Genomic DNA, 15,354 nt, shown 5'->3' on the forward strand with positions numbered 1-15,354 from the left:
TTTAACTTTAGCTTGAATGCCAAAGTGGAGGAATTATGATGGTCAATACAGCGCTTTGAGACACCGAAGCTATCTTTAGAAACTGAAGTTATGAAAAATTCAAAAGTAACAGCTGAAATCAAGAATAGCCGGTCCCATGGAATACCTGGGTGGCTCGGTTAAGCATCCCACTCCTGATCTGGGCTCGTCATATCTCAGGGTTGTGGGATCAAGCCCCTATCAGGCTCCAAACTCAGCAAGGAGTCTGCTTGAGATTCTCCTTCTTCCTCCCTTACTTCTGCTCTAATGCACTCGCATTCTTTCTCTAAATTAATAAAAACTAAAAAAAAAAAAAAAAAAAAAAAAAAGGCTGGTCCTAAGGTCGAATATTAAATAAGGTGAATAAACCTACAAAATATAAATACAAGATATCTCCCCATATCTGTATGTACACAGATACACTGTGTACATACATATATGTGTCTGTAGGTACACAATTACATGCACAGTCCACCCCTCTAGAATAAGCTACATATAGAAAATGAATCGAGAATAGTTATTTATTTATTTATTTATTTATTTTTAATTTTTATTTATTTATGATAGTCACAGAGAGAAAGAGGCAGAGACACAGGCAGAGGGAGAAGCAGGCTCCATGCACCGGGAGCCCGACGTGGGATTCGATCCCGGGTCTCCAGGATTGCGCCCTGGGCCAAAGGCAGGTGCCAAACTGCTGCGCCACCCAGGGATCCAGAGAATAGTTATTTAAACAGAGGATTGGAGGAGGCAGGGAGCCTGCCACAGGAAAACAAGGAAAAGGAGCCCTCCTGAAATAGGGGCAATAGTCAGTGTAAAGGCTCTGGAGTAGAAAGTCTTGTTTTTACTTCAAAATGAAGCCCATGTGATTCAAACTTCAAGGTAAGCAGAGGCCAGCTCACTTAGGGCCTTGTGATGGGAAGCCACTGGGTCAGAAAGCAGGAAAACCTGGTTTAACACTGAGAAGACTGGCAAATCAAAACCACAATGAAATATCAGCTCACACCTGTCACAATGGCTAAAATCAACACAAGAAACAACAGATCAGTTGGCAAGGATGTGGAGAAAGGGGAGCCCTGTGCGCAGTTGGTGGAAATACGAACTGGTGGAAAACACTATGGATGTTTCTCAAAAACTTAAAAGTATGGATGCCTGAGTGGCTCAGCAGTTAAGCGTCTGCCTTCAGCTCAGGGCGTAATCCTTGGATCAAGTCCCACATCTGGCTCCTTGCATGGAGCCTGCTTCTCCCTCTGTCTCTCTGTCTCTCATGAATAAATAAAATCTTAAAAAAAACCCTTAAAGGTAGAGGGGGTGTCTGGCTCAGTCAGTAGACTGTGTGACTCGTGATCTTGGGGTCACAAGTTCAAGCCATACATGGGTATAGAGCTTACTTTTTAAAAAAGTTAAAAATACAACTATTCCATGACCCAGCAATTGCACTACTAGGTATTTACCCAAAAGATACAAAAATAGTAATTCAAAGGGGTACGTGTACTCCAATGTTTATTGCAGAATTATCTACAATAGCCAAAAGATGGCAAGTGCCCAAATGTCCATCGACTGATGAATGGATAAAGATGTGGTACATATATACAATGGAATAATGGAATAAGAGTCACAAAAAAAGAATGAAATCTTTCCATTTGTAACAACAAGGATGGAGCTAAACAGTACTGTGCTAAGTGCAATCAATCAACCAGAGAAAGTGAAATACCATTTGATTTCACTCATGTGTAATTTATTTATTTATTTTTAAAGATTTTATTTATTTATTCATAGACACAGAGAGAGAGAGGCAGAGACACAGGCAGAGGGAGAAGCAGGCTCTACCCAGGGAGCCCGAAGCAGGACTCGATCCCAGGTCTCCAGGATCACACCCCAGGCTGCAGGCAGCACCAAACCGCTACGCCACCAAGGCTGCCCCCCCCTTTAAAGATTTTATTTAGTACTCGTGTGTAATTTAAAAAACAAAACAGGGGTGCCTGGGTGGCTCAGCGGTTGAGCATCTGCCTTTGGCTCAGGTTGTAATCCCAGGAGTCCTGGGATCAGGTCCTGCATCGGGGTCCTTGCGGGGAGCCTGCTTCTTCCTATGCCTGTGTCTCTGCCTCCCTCTTTCTCTGTGTCTCTAATGAATAAATTAAAAATCTTTAAAAAAATAATAAATAAAAGATAAAAAAATAAAGAACAAACCAAGGCACCTGGCTGGCTCAATTGGTAGAGCTTGAGACTCTTGATCTCAGTTTTGAGTGAGGGGCCCCACAATGGGTATAGAGATTACTTCAAAATAAAATCTTAAATAAAACAAATGAGCAAAGGGGGAGAAAAAAGGAGTGAAAGAGACAAACCAAGAAAGAGACTCTTAATGAGAGTGAATAAGCTGCTAGTTACCAGAGAGGAGATGGATGGGGAGGTGGGAGAAATAAGTGATGAAGATTTCTTTTTTAAGACTTTATTTATTCTTGAGAGACAGAGGGAGGTAGAGAACCGGCAGAGAGAAGCAAGCTCGATCCCAGGACTCTGGGATCATGACCTGAGCCAAAGGCAAACGCTCAAACACTGAGCCACCGAGGTGTCCTTAAGTGATGAGGATTAAGGAGGGCATTGTTGGGCAGCCCAGGTGGCTCAGCGGTTTAGCGCTGCCTTCAGCCCAAGGACCTGATCCTGGAGACCAAGGATCGAGTCCCACATCAGGTTCCCTGCATGGAGCCTGCTTCTCCCTCTGCCTGTGTCTCTGACTCTCCTGTGCTCTCTCTCCGTGTCTCTCATGAATAAATAAATAAAATCCTTAAAAAAAAAAAAAAAAGGCACTTGTGATGAGCAATGGGTGATGTATGGAAGGTTTAATCACTATACTGCACACCTGAAATTAATATTACATTGTATGTTAACTAACTGGAATTTATTTTCTTTTTTTAAAGATTTTATTTATTCATAGAGACAGAGAGAGAGAGAGGGGCAGAGACACAGGCAGAGGGAAAAGCGGACTCCATACAGGAAGCCTGACATGGGACCCGATCCAGGGTCTCCAGGATCACACCCCAAGGCTGCAGACAGCACTAAACTGCTGCGCCACTGGGGCTGCCCAACTAACTGGAATTTAAATAAAAACTTAAAAAAAAAAACCAAAAATGTGGGATGCCTGGTGGCTCAGTATAAGCGTCTGCCTTTGGCTCAGGTCATGATTCCAGGATCCCGGGATTGAGTCCCACATCGGGTTCCCCACAGGGAGCCTGCTTCTCCCTCTGCCTATGTCTCTGCCTCTCTCTGGGATTCTCTCATGAATAAAGAAACTCTAAAGAAAACAAGGAGTGCCTGGGTGTCTCATTCAGTGGAGCATCTGACTCTAGATTTTAGCTGAGATCCCGATTTCAGGGTCATGGGATTAAACACATGATTGGGCTCCATGCTTAGCACAGTCTGCTTGTCCCTCTCCCCCTGCTCCCCAACTTATCTCTCTTAAACAAAACCTGGAGGGCAGCCCCGTGGCGCAGCAGTTTTAGCACTGCCTGCAGCCCAGAGCATGATCCTGGAGATCCAGGATCGAGTCCCACGTCAGGCTCCCTTCATGGAGTCTGCTTCTCCCTCTGCCTGTGTCTCTGCCTCTCTCTCTCTCTCTCTCTTCTCCTCTGTGTCTTCATGAATAAATAAATGAAACCTTAAAAAAAAAAAAAAAAAAACCGAAAACCTTGAAAAAAAAAAAAGACTAAAAAGAATGCTCAAACTGTTCTGTGCAAACAATGTAGAGATATGGTTAGTGACAAAGCCAATCATGGGTTACTTGCAATAGTCTGGGCTATTAATAATGGTGGCTGGGCTATGGTGGCAGCTGAGGAGGGAATGAGAAGAAGCTGGAGAGAATTTTGAAGTTGAGCTAATATAGGACTTCTTGATGGCCTGTTAATGCTTAAGAGCTCAGCAAACAGTATGGACTTTAGCAAATGACTTTGGATCCAAATAACCACAGTGCCTTTGCCTTTGAGAACTAACAATGTGACTTTACCAGCAATCACTGCTCTCATTTGTAAAATAGGCATGAAAAAAGCTACTACCTCAAAAGTCTGTTCAAAGATACACTGAAATAATCCGTAAAAGTTCTTAGTCTAATAAATGTTAACTAGTATCACCATTACTGTAATTATTATTTTTAAAATTTTATTTATTTATTCATTCATTCATTCATTCATTCCCGAGAGAGACACACAGAGACGCAGGGAGCCTGACGTGGGACTCGATCCGGGGTCTCCAGAATCATGCCCTGGTCTGAAGGCAGGTGCTAAACCGCTGAGCCACCTGGGCTGCCCACCATTATTGTAATTATTAACCATTTTCTACATGGGTGATTTTTATTAGTCTTAGGACTGGTCTCCCAGCTACCAGCCCTGCTGTTCTCCATACTCTTCAGATTGCTCCTTCTCAAATACAAATTTCACAGCATTAACCTACTCAAAATCCTCAGGGGCTCCCCATTTGGATTTAATCAAAACTACTGAGTACAGTGTATCTATTTGGTTCTTTTTTTTTTTTTTTTTTTTTTTTAATTTTTTATTTATTTATGATAGTCACAGAGAGAGAGAGGCAGAGACACAGGCAGAGGGAGAAGCAGGCTCCATGCACCGGGAGCCCGACGTGGGACTCGATCCCGGGTCTCCAGGATCGCGCCCTGGGCCAAAGGCAGGCGCCAAACCGCTGCGCCACCCAGGGATCCCTCTATTTGGTTCTTGATAATCTGACTCCTTTCTGATCTTTGTCACTTCAACCCCTTACTTAGTCTTTGGTTCTAAGAGATGTGTGCAGACGTGTGCAGTTCCTTCAGCAGGTTACAGGCTTTCTTTCCTGCCTGGGTCTTTCCCCATGCTTTTCTCTCTGCCTAAAATGACCTTTTCTGTTCTTTGCTGAGCTTTCTAGGACTCAAGTGAAGCCTCCTTCAATAATTCTTTCCTCACCTTCCAATCTGATATAAAGTCCTCTCTTAAGGGGTTCCACACATCTAGCCTAGGTTATAAATTCAAGAATACAAGGAAAACTGCTATAATCTCAAAGCTTGGCATGGTGTGGGGTATAAAGAATGGGTATGGGGAAATAACAGCTCAGCCCTTGTGAACAGCTGCTGTTACCCAGACTGATGCTCATGGTTCTGGTGAGACAGCCAGCCAGTGGGCCACAGCATGCCTCAGTCTGGCAGCCCTCCAGCATCTTTCCAAGGGGATACAGTAGCTTCCAAGGCTGCAAGACAGTGACCACTGAAGGCAGAGCGCTAATGACACAGTTTGAGTGACCAAGACTGGACAGAGTGCTGAACAAGGCTGCCTTGAACATCCTCCCTGTAGAGCTAAATAAGTCTCAACAACAGATCTGGGAGCTTTATACACATTTAACAGAGAATCCCAAAAGCAATCTCCTGGCCTTATCTCCTCCGTACAGGCCAGGAAAACAGCCTCCTCATTCAAAGATGTTTGAGGAAGGCTTACAGCTCTGGGGTGGCCTCTGCTAAAAAAGAACTGGAGCTGGGGAGACAGCCAGGGTAAGGTGGCTCTGCAGCAACCACTGCCTACCTGAGCTCAGGCAGTTGTGGACCTTCTTCTGCAAATGGTGCATGAGGGTCTGTCTACACACCACTGCAGCCAAGTTATGGGCCAGGCCAAAGGTCCAGCAAGAAGATTCTAGATTAGACAAACATTAAACTGGACTTCTTAGTTTTTGAAGACTAGTTTCCTTCTAGTTCAGTATTTGGGAGGACTTTAAGGGCACCAGAAAGCTGACATCTTGCCCAGCTCCTGGTGAATTCTATGCCAGCTCCCTATTTCCTCTTGCCAGATAGCAAAGAACTGGCTTTTAGAGGACACTATAAAGCAGGGGGAGGAAATGAACACTCAGATTCCAGACTTCTCCTTTCAGCTGTGGGGATAATAGGCAAACCTGTGGCCCTACAGAAGAGGCTGATGAAGTAGGCCTATGCTCTACTTCAGAACCCTTCATTGCCCTTCCTGCCCCAGAGGTCTGGCAGAGTTAACATGGGGATCATCAGGTACCCATTTAGAAATCTCCCTTCTGGCCTCTTTAAAAGGATTCCCCTGGGGACACCTGGGTGGCTCAGTGGTTAAGCATCTGCCTTTAACTCAGGACCCAGAATCCTGGGATCAAATCCCGAATCCAGCTCCCCATGGGGAGCCTGCTTCTCCCTCTGCCTATGTCTCTGCCTCTCTTTGTGTGTCTTTCATGAATAAATAAGTCAAATCTTAAAAAAAAAAAAAAAAGATTCCCCTCATTCCCCTTTACAGGCTAGTCATGAACACAGTTGACATCACACCCAAATAAATCAGTAAGACTTCCCTACATCACCAGTCCACTGGCCCAACCCCAGACTTTCCCTGTTTTCCCAGGAACTTTGGGTCTGATTAGATAACTCAAGAAAAATCAAGTGCTCACAGGACCCCAAATCCAATCCTTCCCCATCCAGGACGGCACATTTCTAAAACTCTGCTAATCTGAAGATACTTCAGCCTATCCTCCAATTCTTGAGATAAGGTCCTAGGACTTACAGTATGATACCTCTTTCAGAATAGAGTAGGAAGTAGCTTCCTGATCAGAAAAACCCAAGCTCCAAAATTTACTGGAAACAGAAATACTTTAGACCCTTTCCTGCTCACCAGGCTAGACACAGGCCCAGACTAAGGGGCCGAGAGACTGATCCTTCCTTATGTGTGACTGGCAGGAGGGTGATGCCATTTTCTGCGGCATTCATCAAAGCCCCGCCTCTTCACTGGCACCCTCTCTTTCTTCTACTGTCACTGCAGAGAACAGGGTGCTTTCTCTTTTCATTGTCCTTCCTTCCGGTTCTGCTCAAATCTGATTTGTTCCCAAAAATTCAGATGTGGCTTAGAAAGGAAGTCCTGGTAGAAATAACCCACTGCTGTAACAGACTAAGTATATTTAGGAATGCCCATTACTTTGAATAATAGGCAGAGACAATGACAAAGCCAAATAATGACATGTGTGTGCACCTTTGTAAGTTATTCTCGCTAACTGCTCTGTGCAGATGCCCCCCCCTCCCCACCCTGCAATCAGCCGGATTCTGGAAGTCATCTTTCAGCTCCAGCTACATGTCTGTGAAAAGAATATGAACACAAAACCCAGTTTTCTTTCTCCAAATCTAGCTCTATTTTCTGGAAATCTTGGCTTTCTTCTGGCTCAAACAAGAGGAGCATCGCAGGAAGGGACCCCTTCCCCACTGGCCAGATGTGCTGAGTAAGATCCAGTTGAGGTCAATGAATTCAATACTGAGCAAGGTCGTCTGCTGTAGTTCCCAATGGTCTCCCTTCAGGGAGTCTTCAATGCAGTAGCCACTTGACCAGGCTGCATAAGAAGGGATGCCAAACTGTCTCACTTACTATATATGGAAATTTCTGACACCTTGTACCTTCGATTCATTCTGTCTGACACTCCCATTCCCACCTTGCTGAAGGTCCAATGCACCTACCTGCTTGAGGAGAGGGGTGGTGTGGAACCCCTGCGCTAAACAGACTCAGCCAGAGTGTGACAGCCCACAGGTCACCAGAAAGGGAAACCTGAAAGGGAGACTATTGAGAAGCGCTCTCTCTTAAGGTGGTTTGAATACCCATCAGGTTCCAAGAAATAGGCTTGCTGGGTTTTTCTTGGTTTTAAATATCAAAGTAACCTACTGCAATGTTGTTCAAGTAAACAACCCTGAAACGAAAACTATTATAAACACAGTAGGACTTGAGCCCCAGGAAGGTCCCTAAGCTTGTCTAGAGAGCAGCCATTATCTACCTGCATGTGGCTCAGGAGTGGAGCAGGTCAGTGGAAAGAAAGTTAAGACACCAGTAAGAAGGAATGAGACATTCTAAGAAAGGATGACGGTGATGTTGCAGAACCCCGAGTATACTTAGTGTCCCAAACTGTACCCCTAAAGACAGCCAAGGGTGGTGGCACAGCAGGTCCTACCTGCACTCCTTGATCACTTGGTGGATGTCAAACTCAAAGGCGGCCAGCAAGATGTTGTCCAGGGGTTCTGGGCTGCTCTCACCTCCCAGAAACAGGTCAAGGCTGGACTGTGGAAAGGTGGTGACGGAACTGGAACTCAATTCCCAGATGGAAAGAGAGACTCAAGGGGGCAGGCAGGGCTGCTGTGTAGGGAACCCTGGAGAAGGGCAATGGGGTCCTTCAAAAATGGGGCACCTGGCTGGCTCAGTTGGAAGAATGTGCAACTCTTGATCTCTAGGGTCATGAGTTTGAGCCCCATGTTGGGGGCAGAGGTTACTATAAAAATAAAAGATGGGGGAAGCAAAGGAAAGACCTTTCCTGTTCTTCAGGGAGGTTCAACTCAAAGAGGTCGCACACTGAAAATGACCTAGCCCCCAGGATTCCTATTACCCACCACCATCCCTTGGAGTTCAGGCTCACCTGGGCATAAAGGTGCAGGTCAATGGGTTTTACTGTGGGATGAGAATACAGGAGCCGGGTCACTAGGAAATGATACCAGTTATTCAGAAGCTCCTTTTGCTCCAACAAGGCGGCTTCATCTCCTAGCAAGATCTAAGGAAAGAGACATCTTCTCTCAGTTCCAGAGCCAACTTCTCTGTTAACTCTCTTGACCTTGGGCACTAGGTGGCTCAGTTGGTTAAGTGCCTGCCTTTGGCTCAGGTCATGATCCTGGAGTCCTGGGAATGACCCCTACATTGGGCTCTCTGCTCAGCAAAAAGCCTGCTTCTCCCTCTCTCTGGCTCATTATCTCTCTCTCTCTCAACTAAATAAAATTAAAAGAAACCAGAAACACCCCCCCTGATCTCAATAAGAACACCTGGTCTGAAAGCTCTCTCTTTCCTGGCAGAGCTGATGGACAGCCTGTCCAAAGAGGACTGTGTTCCTGTTGTTGTTGTGTTGGATGTCACAGCTCCAACCTGGACCCCAACGTGGACTTCCTTCCCACTGACCTTGCAGAGAGACTCCAGGTGAGGGCTGGCAGCAAATGTGCTGTCCTGGAGGTGACGCTCACATTCCTCATGCCAATGCTGCCACTTCAGCTCCAGCTCTGTCAGTGTCTGGGTGTTACCAGGCTAAGGGGAGAGACACAGTGAGATGCTGTCACTACAGTAACCCCCTGTGCTTAATGAACAAATCCCTCTCATGTGACTCAGCAAAACAGGGCTGCTCCCACATACACTGAGAACGGGCATTGTCCTCATCAGGTCCCCCAGGATTCGGCACATGCCTGCAGAGGAGGGGTTGGCATCAGCTTCCTTGGAGAGCATCTGCCGAGCCTCATCCAGCCGGCCCTGTAGCACCAAGATGGTCACCTGGGAGGACACACAAGAACATGAATATTGCATGGAGGCCAGAAGCCAGTCTCCTCAATCCATACTTTGGTTTCCCAGGCTTGTGGACATATGATAGTTTCTTCTCTCCAGCAGTAGTCTAGCTCACCCAGTCTAATGGTTTTAAACTAGACCATGCTTTTCAAACTGCATGTTATAACCCAATTTGATTGGGTTGCAACAGATGGCAACCGAATTTTTAAAAATAAATGAAATGCGGATACCTGGCTAGATCAGTCGAGTAGAGCATGCAACTCTTAATCTTGGGATCATGAGTTCAAGCCCCACACTGGATGCAGAATTTACTTAATAAATGAATGAATGAGGGAACCCTGGGTGGCGCAGAGGTTTAGCGCCTGCCTTTGGCCCAGGGCGCGATCCTGGAGACCCGGGATCGAATCCCACATGGGGCTCCCGGTGCATGGAGCCTGCTTCTCCCTTTGCCTGCGTCTCTGCCTCTCTCTCTCTCTCTCTCTGTGACTATCATAAATAAATAAAAATTAAAAAAAATAAATGAATGAATGAAACAGAAAACGGCATAGTACATCAAATAAAGATTGGTTCATAAAAGTTTTAGTTCAAATAAAAAATATGTACACACACATACAATATAGTCAATCAATATAGTCAATCCTCTTTATTCAGAGATTTCATATTTGTGAATTTGCCTATTTGTTAACATTTATTTGTAACCCCAAAAATCAGTATATGTGAGGTACTTTCACCATTACTTTTGGAGATGCACAGAGTGGCAAAAAATTTGAGTCACTGCACATTCCCAGCTGAAGTTGAACCAGGTGGCACTCTACCTTCCTGTATCAACTCTCAAACTAAACAAGTGTCTTTTTCAGGATCTATCTAGGGGATCCCTGGGTGGCTCAGCGATTTAGTGCCTGCCTTCGACCCAGGGTGTGATCCTGGGGTCCCAAGATCGAGACCCACATCAGGCTCCCTGCATGGGGCCTGCTTCTCCTTCTGCCTGTGTCTCTGCCTCTCTCTCTTTCATGAATAAATAAAATCTTTAAAAAAAAAAAAAAAAGGATCTATCTAGTATCATTTTTTTTTGTATTTTTGTGCTTTTTGTTGAGCCTCCAAGCATAGTGCTAAGTGCTACATAGTGTTTCTAAGTGCTAAGAATGGATGATGGTCCATAAGTAGAAAATGTATGTTAGATAAGCTTCATTCAGGCATGCAATACAGTGTTGTTGGCCATAAGTTCAATGTTAATGAGTCAATAATGTGTATCAAATAAGGTGTCTTTAAATAAAAACATACATAAAACAAGGTTATACACTGATCAGGTGACAAAAATGAGCTCAGAGGCTCAAAGAACTTTGCATTGGTTATCATCAATACATGTTCCAGGCAATTTTATAGACCCTGTCATGACTAATGACAACCAACAGTATATACACACAATATGTAAAACATACAAAGTAACATTTTCCTGTACTAAGTCATGCTCAAAAAACCAAATATATACATGCTGACAAATACCCAATTTCTCTCTAGTCTGTACTTCCTTTTCTGGATTCCAGACTTGTATACCATACTGCCTGGACAGTGTCTCCACTTGGATCTCACAGGCATCTTAAATGTAGCATGTCTGAAAGTAAACACCTGGCTGCCTCCAATTTACCAACCTGATTTTCCCACATTCTCCTATTTCTTACACATGCACGTCCAATCTATTAGCAAATCCCATCAATAATACCTGTAAACTGCATCCAGAATTTAATGACTTCTCACCACCTCCTCTGCTCAGCTCCCATCCTTGTCCAGGTCACCACCATCTTTGCCTGGTTTAGTACCATCTAGACTGATCTCTGCTTCTCCCTTGCTCTATCCTCAGTAGGGCAGCCAGAGAGCCTTGAGAACCTATGTCAGATCATGACATGACTGCTCAACTCTCCAATGCCCCTAACCCCATCTGACTCAGGGGTTGGGTCTATCAACTAGTTTACACACGTTTATGTCCTTTAACCATAACAATCTTTTTCATGATTTTTTATTATTGGAGGGGCACCTCAGTGGCTCTGTTGATTAAGCATCTGCCTTCAGCTCAGGTCATGATTCCAGGGTCCTGGGATCGAGTCCCAAATCGGTCTCCCTGCTCAGTGGGGGCCTGCTTTCTCTCTCTCTCTCTCTCTCTCTCTCTCTCTCTCTCTGCCTGCCACTCCCTCTGCCTATGCTCTGTCAAATAAATTTTTAAAATCTTAAAAAAAAAAGATTTTACTTATTTGAGAGCACATATGCACAAGTGGGGGAAGGGGCAGAAGGAGAGGAACAAGCAGACTCCCCGCTAAGTGGGGAGCCCCACACAACTTGATCCCTAGACCCTAAGATCATGATCTGAGCTGAAGTCAGATGCTTAAATAAATGACTGAGCCACCCAGGCACCCTAATCATAAATAAAATAATCTTAAATATAATCTTATTATCATCTGCATTATACAGAAGAAACTAATAGCTGTTAAGTAACTCATTTAAGACCCCACAGCTAGTAAGAGGCAGAGCCAGGATGCTAACACAGGCAGTCTGGCACCACAGACCATGTTCTCACCACCCCACTCTCCTACCTCTCTCAAAGTTAAAGTCCTTATAACAGTCTAGGGGACTCTACGATCTGACCCTGTGACTCTCTGCCCTTATGTCCCCAACTCATGCTCTCGTTCACACTGCACCTCATCTCATTGTGCCTTCAGGTCGGAGTGCCTACAGGTCTCACTGTCTGCAACATTCTCTCCCCTTCTTTGGCCCAGCATCGCTCCTCCCACATCATCTCATGAGGAAGGCCTTTCTGGATTCCCTGGCTCTACCATTGCCAATTCCCCACCTTGGCTTTACGGCTCTCCACACCACAATGCTTCACTGTGAGGCACGCTGCATATTTTGTTTCTGTATTTATTTCCTGTCTCCCCACGAGGATAGGATGTAAACTTCATAAGGGCAGTAATCTTTGCCCAGTTTGGTCATGGTTGTTTCCTCAGTGCCTTGCAAATAGGAGCACTCAATAAATACTCAGTGAATAAATCAGAGACTCGAAATCTGGGCCCAATATATCCTGAGCAAGCTCTCCCTCCACTTATACAGATCTCCCAGCAACAAAAGGCCCAGAAATAGCATCACTGGTAACAATTCTTTACCGGAATTTCAGATTTTAAGTTTAATCAACTTTCCATTATTCAGGTCAACTAGCAACCTTTTCCCCCGTCCCTCCCAACTAGGTCACAGGTCAATAGGCACAGCATACATACATACATACATACATACATACACACATAGCCCCAATATACGTACTGACTTCCAAATTGAAAATTCAAATGACTTCAGGATCATCGAGCTTTTTGTTTTTAATAGCTATATGGAGTTATAATTTTCACACTATGAACATTCACCTACATATATAGCAAGTTTACAGAGTTGCGTACCATCACTATAATCTAGTTTTAGAACATTTATATCACCTTAAAACCCGTCCTGCTCATTTACATTAACCTCCCACTCCTCCACCAGCCTCTATCAATCAGTTTTATCACTTCTTCTCTTTCTTAGATTCACAAAGAAATTAAGTTTCCCTGCTTACTGGAACATTTATAAAGCATTACTTCTCTTACACGACAACTTAGTGCTAAACTCTCCTATGGAGCAGAGAAGAAAAGATCTAAGAGCATCTCCATAAATCACAGACCCAAAGAGCCAGTCTGAGTGTAAACAAGGCTCAGAAGGCAATCCTCAGGACCACCAACAAGCACTGGGAAAAACAGAATACAAGGTGGAAGTCAGGAGGGTCAGACTGCAAGAGATGCTTACCAAGTTCCAAAAGCTCTCATGTTTGCTTGGATTCTCACTGCCCAGGACATCTGCCAATAAACTGTCCACTTCACACACATGCAGTCGGACCCAGTCAAGGAGGTGAAGGAGGAGAGGGCCAGCTGGGAGGAAAGACTCTCATTACACATTAAAAACCTCAGCTTCATCTGCAGCAAACTCCACCTCCCAAGCACAGACAGAGTATGTACGGCAGACAAATGACTATGTAGGAAGTGGCTGATCTCGCTTAAGTAGGCACCCCTTTGGTCCTGAATAAAGGACTGGGCTAGGAAATGGACCTTTACAAATACTTCCTCTGAGCCAGGAAGTTCCACCTTTCATGACTCTTTGAAAAGGCTGAATCTGGGACACCCGGGTGGCTCACCGGCTGAGCAGACATCTGCCTTCGGCTTACGGAGTGATCCCGGGTTTGGGGATCAACTCCTGCATTGGGCTATCTGTGGGGAGCCTGCTTCTCCCTCTGCCTAGGTCTCTGCCCCTCTCCCTGTGTCTCGCATGAACAAATAAATAAAATCTTAAAAAAAAAAAAAAAAAAAGTTAAAAAAAAAAAAAAAAGAAAGGGCTGCATCTCACCACCCCCTCCATTCCGAATTCATCACTACTATGCAATACTCAATGGCTATGTAAGAAATGACCAGGTAGGGATTGGTACTGATTAGGTGCTAAGTATGTAACAACGATAAAAATATAGATAGCTACAGCCCTCAAAATATACTGGACGAGGTAAATACTAAACAACTAATTTTTAGTTTCACATTGCTCAGGGCTTTAGTGGGAGTAAGAGTAAAAAGCTATGACTGCACAGAGATTATTTATAAACACTCATTTGTGGACAACAGCAAACATAAACCATCAAGAGAATGCAAAAAAGCCTGCCGCACCTCCACAGACAGCCCACTCAAGCCATGATACCATACCGACCACAATTTAGTTCAAGAACATGGAATAATTTGGAGTGGACAGTTCACATGTAGGGCTGCCCCTGCCCCAATCACTGGGGACAGAATTCTCCTCTCACCACTTAATCCCTCCTCACATCCCTAAAACTCTTTTCCTTTTTTAAATTTTTTTTTATTTTAACAACCAATCTTTATTGCTTCACATTTCTGGAGGCCAGAAGTCTGAGATCAAGGAGTGGACAGAGTTCGTTCTTTCCAAGGCTGGAAGGGAGAACCCATTCCACACCTCTCCCCTGATTCTCCCAGAACTTTTTTAAGCTTGACCAGTCCATCATATAAATCCTGACCACCCTTGTCACCACCATTGTTCAGTATGGTTTTGTTTTTGTTCTTTTTTTGAGGGGTCATCTGCCCAACATTTTTGGTTTTTAGAAGGCATTCTGACTTTTTGTAATAGCTGACAAAACGGCAGGCAGGCTCCTTTGGGTGTTACATACGGCTTTCTGCTGGTTACGCTGATGAAGAACGATGAAAAGAGCATTCATGGCAATAAAACTCATCAGCTATGCAGGAAAGACAAATAGGAAAGGGCAAGGGAACACTTTTGATGATGTGAAGGGGTGATTCCATGCTTACCTGGGGCTACTTCAATAAAAAGAATCTCACAAAGGTTCCAAATGAGCTCCATTGCTGACAAAATGGAGACCTAAGGAAGAAATGGAGATAAAGTTTTAAATGAAAACATTCCTGAGATTTCTTAGAGCAAAGGAATGAAGCAGGGCTTGAATCATATGACGGTCATTTATTATTAACTCAATAATTACTGAATGTTCCCTATGGGAAACCCGTGAGAGAACTTCAGAACTTTTTATTTTAATGGTTCTTGTTTTAATTTTATTCTCTTATACTGTACATTAAACTATCTCATCACACCCATGGTCTTCACGAATACTATGATTTAGAAAGAGGCTCTGGGATCCCTGGGTGGCGCAGCGGTTTAGCGCCTGCCTTTGGCCCAGGGCGCGATCCTGGAGACCCGGGATCGAATCCCACATCAGGCTCCCGCTGCATGGAGCCTGCTTCTCCCTCTGCCTATGTCTCTGCCTCTCTCTCTCTCTCTGTGTGTGTGACTATCATAAAAAAAAAAAATAAAAAAAAAAAATAGAAAGAGGCTCTGAGTAAAATGGAAGATGATTTTTAGAAAAATATTCAGTAAATAATATTAAGAATTCTACAGATACAGCAAAAATTGTGAAGTTGGTACTCAAGGGACT

The 15,354-nt window shown here is 44.4% G+C and overlaps 1 protein-coding gene across 3 annotated transcripts in view; it reads right to left on the minus strand.

Annotated features, from left to right (window-relative positions):
• The window catches only part of NUP85 (nucleoporin 85), a 46,654-nt gene that overhangs the window by 6,768 nt on the left and 24,532 nt on the right, over nucleotides 1–15,354 (minus strand). For all 3 annotated transcript variants that reach the window (XM_038546622.1, XM_038546621.1, XM_038546620.1), the window contains 6 exons: nucleotides 14,717–14,786; nucleotides 13,161–13,282; nucleotides 9,195–9,329; nucleotides 8,967–9,089; nucleotides 8,437–8,568; nucleotides 7,978–8,084 (listed from right to left, as the gene is read on the minus strand). In XM_038546622.1, coding sequence (XP_038402550.1) covers nucleotides 7,978–8,084; nucleotides 8,437–8,568; nucleotides 8,967–9,089; nucleotides 9,195–9,329; nucleotides 13,161–13,282; nucleotides 14,717–14,786 — 689 coding nt within the window. The remainder of the gene's footprint in view (nucleotides 1–7,977; nucleotides 8,085–8,436; nucleotides 8,569–8,966; nucleotides 9,090–9,194; nucleotides 9,330–13,160; nucleotides 13,283–14,716; nucleotides 14,787–15,354) is intronic.

This window comes from Canis lupus, chromosome 9 (assembly GCF_011100685.1).
Source record: "Canis lupus familiaris isolate Mischka breed German Shepherd chromosome 9, alternate assembly UU_Cfam_GSD_1.0, whole genome shotgun sequence".
NCBI lineage: Eukaryota > Metazoa > Chordata > Mammalia > Carnivora > Canidae > Canis > Canis lupus.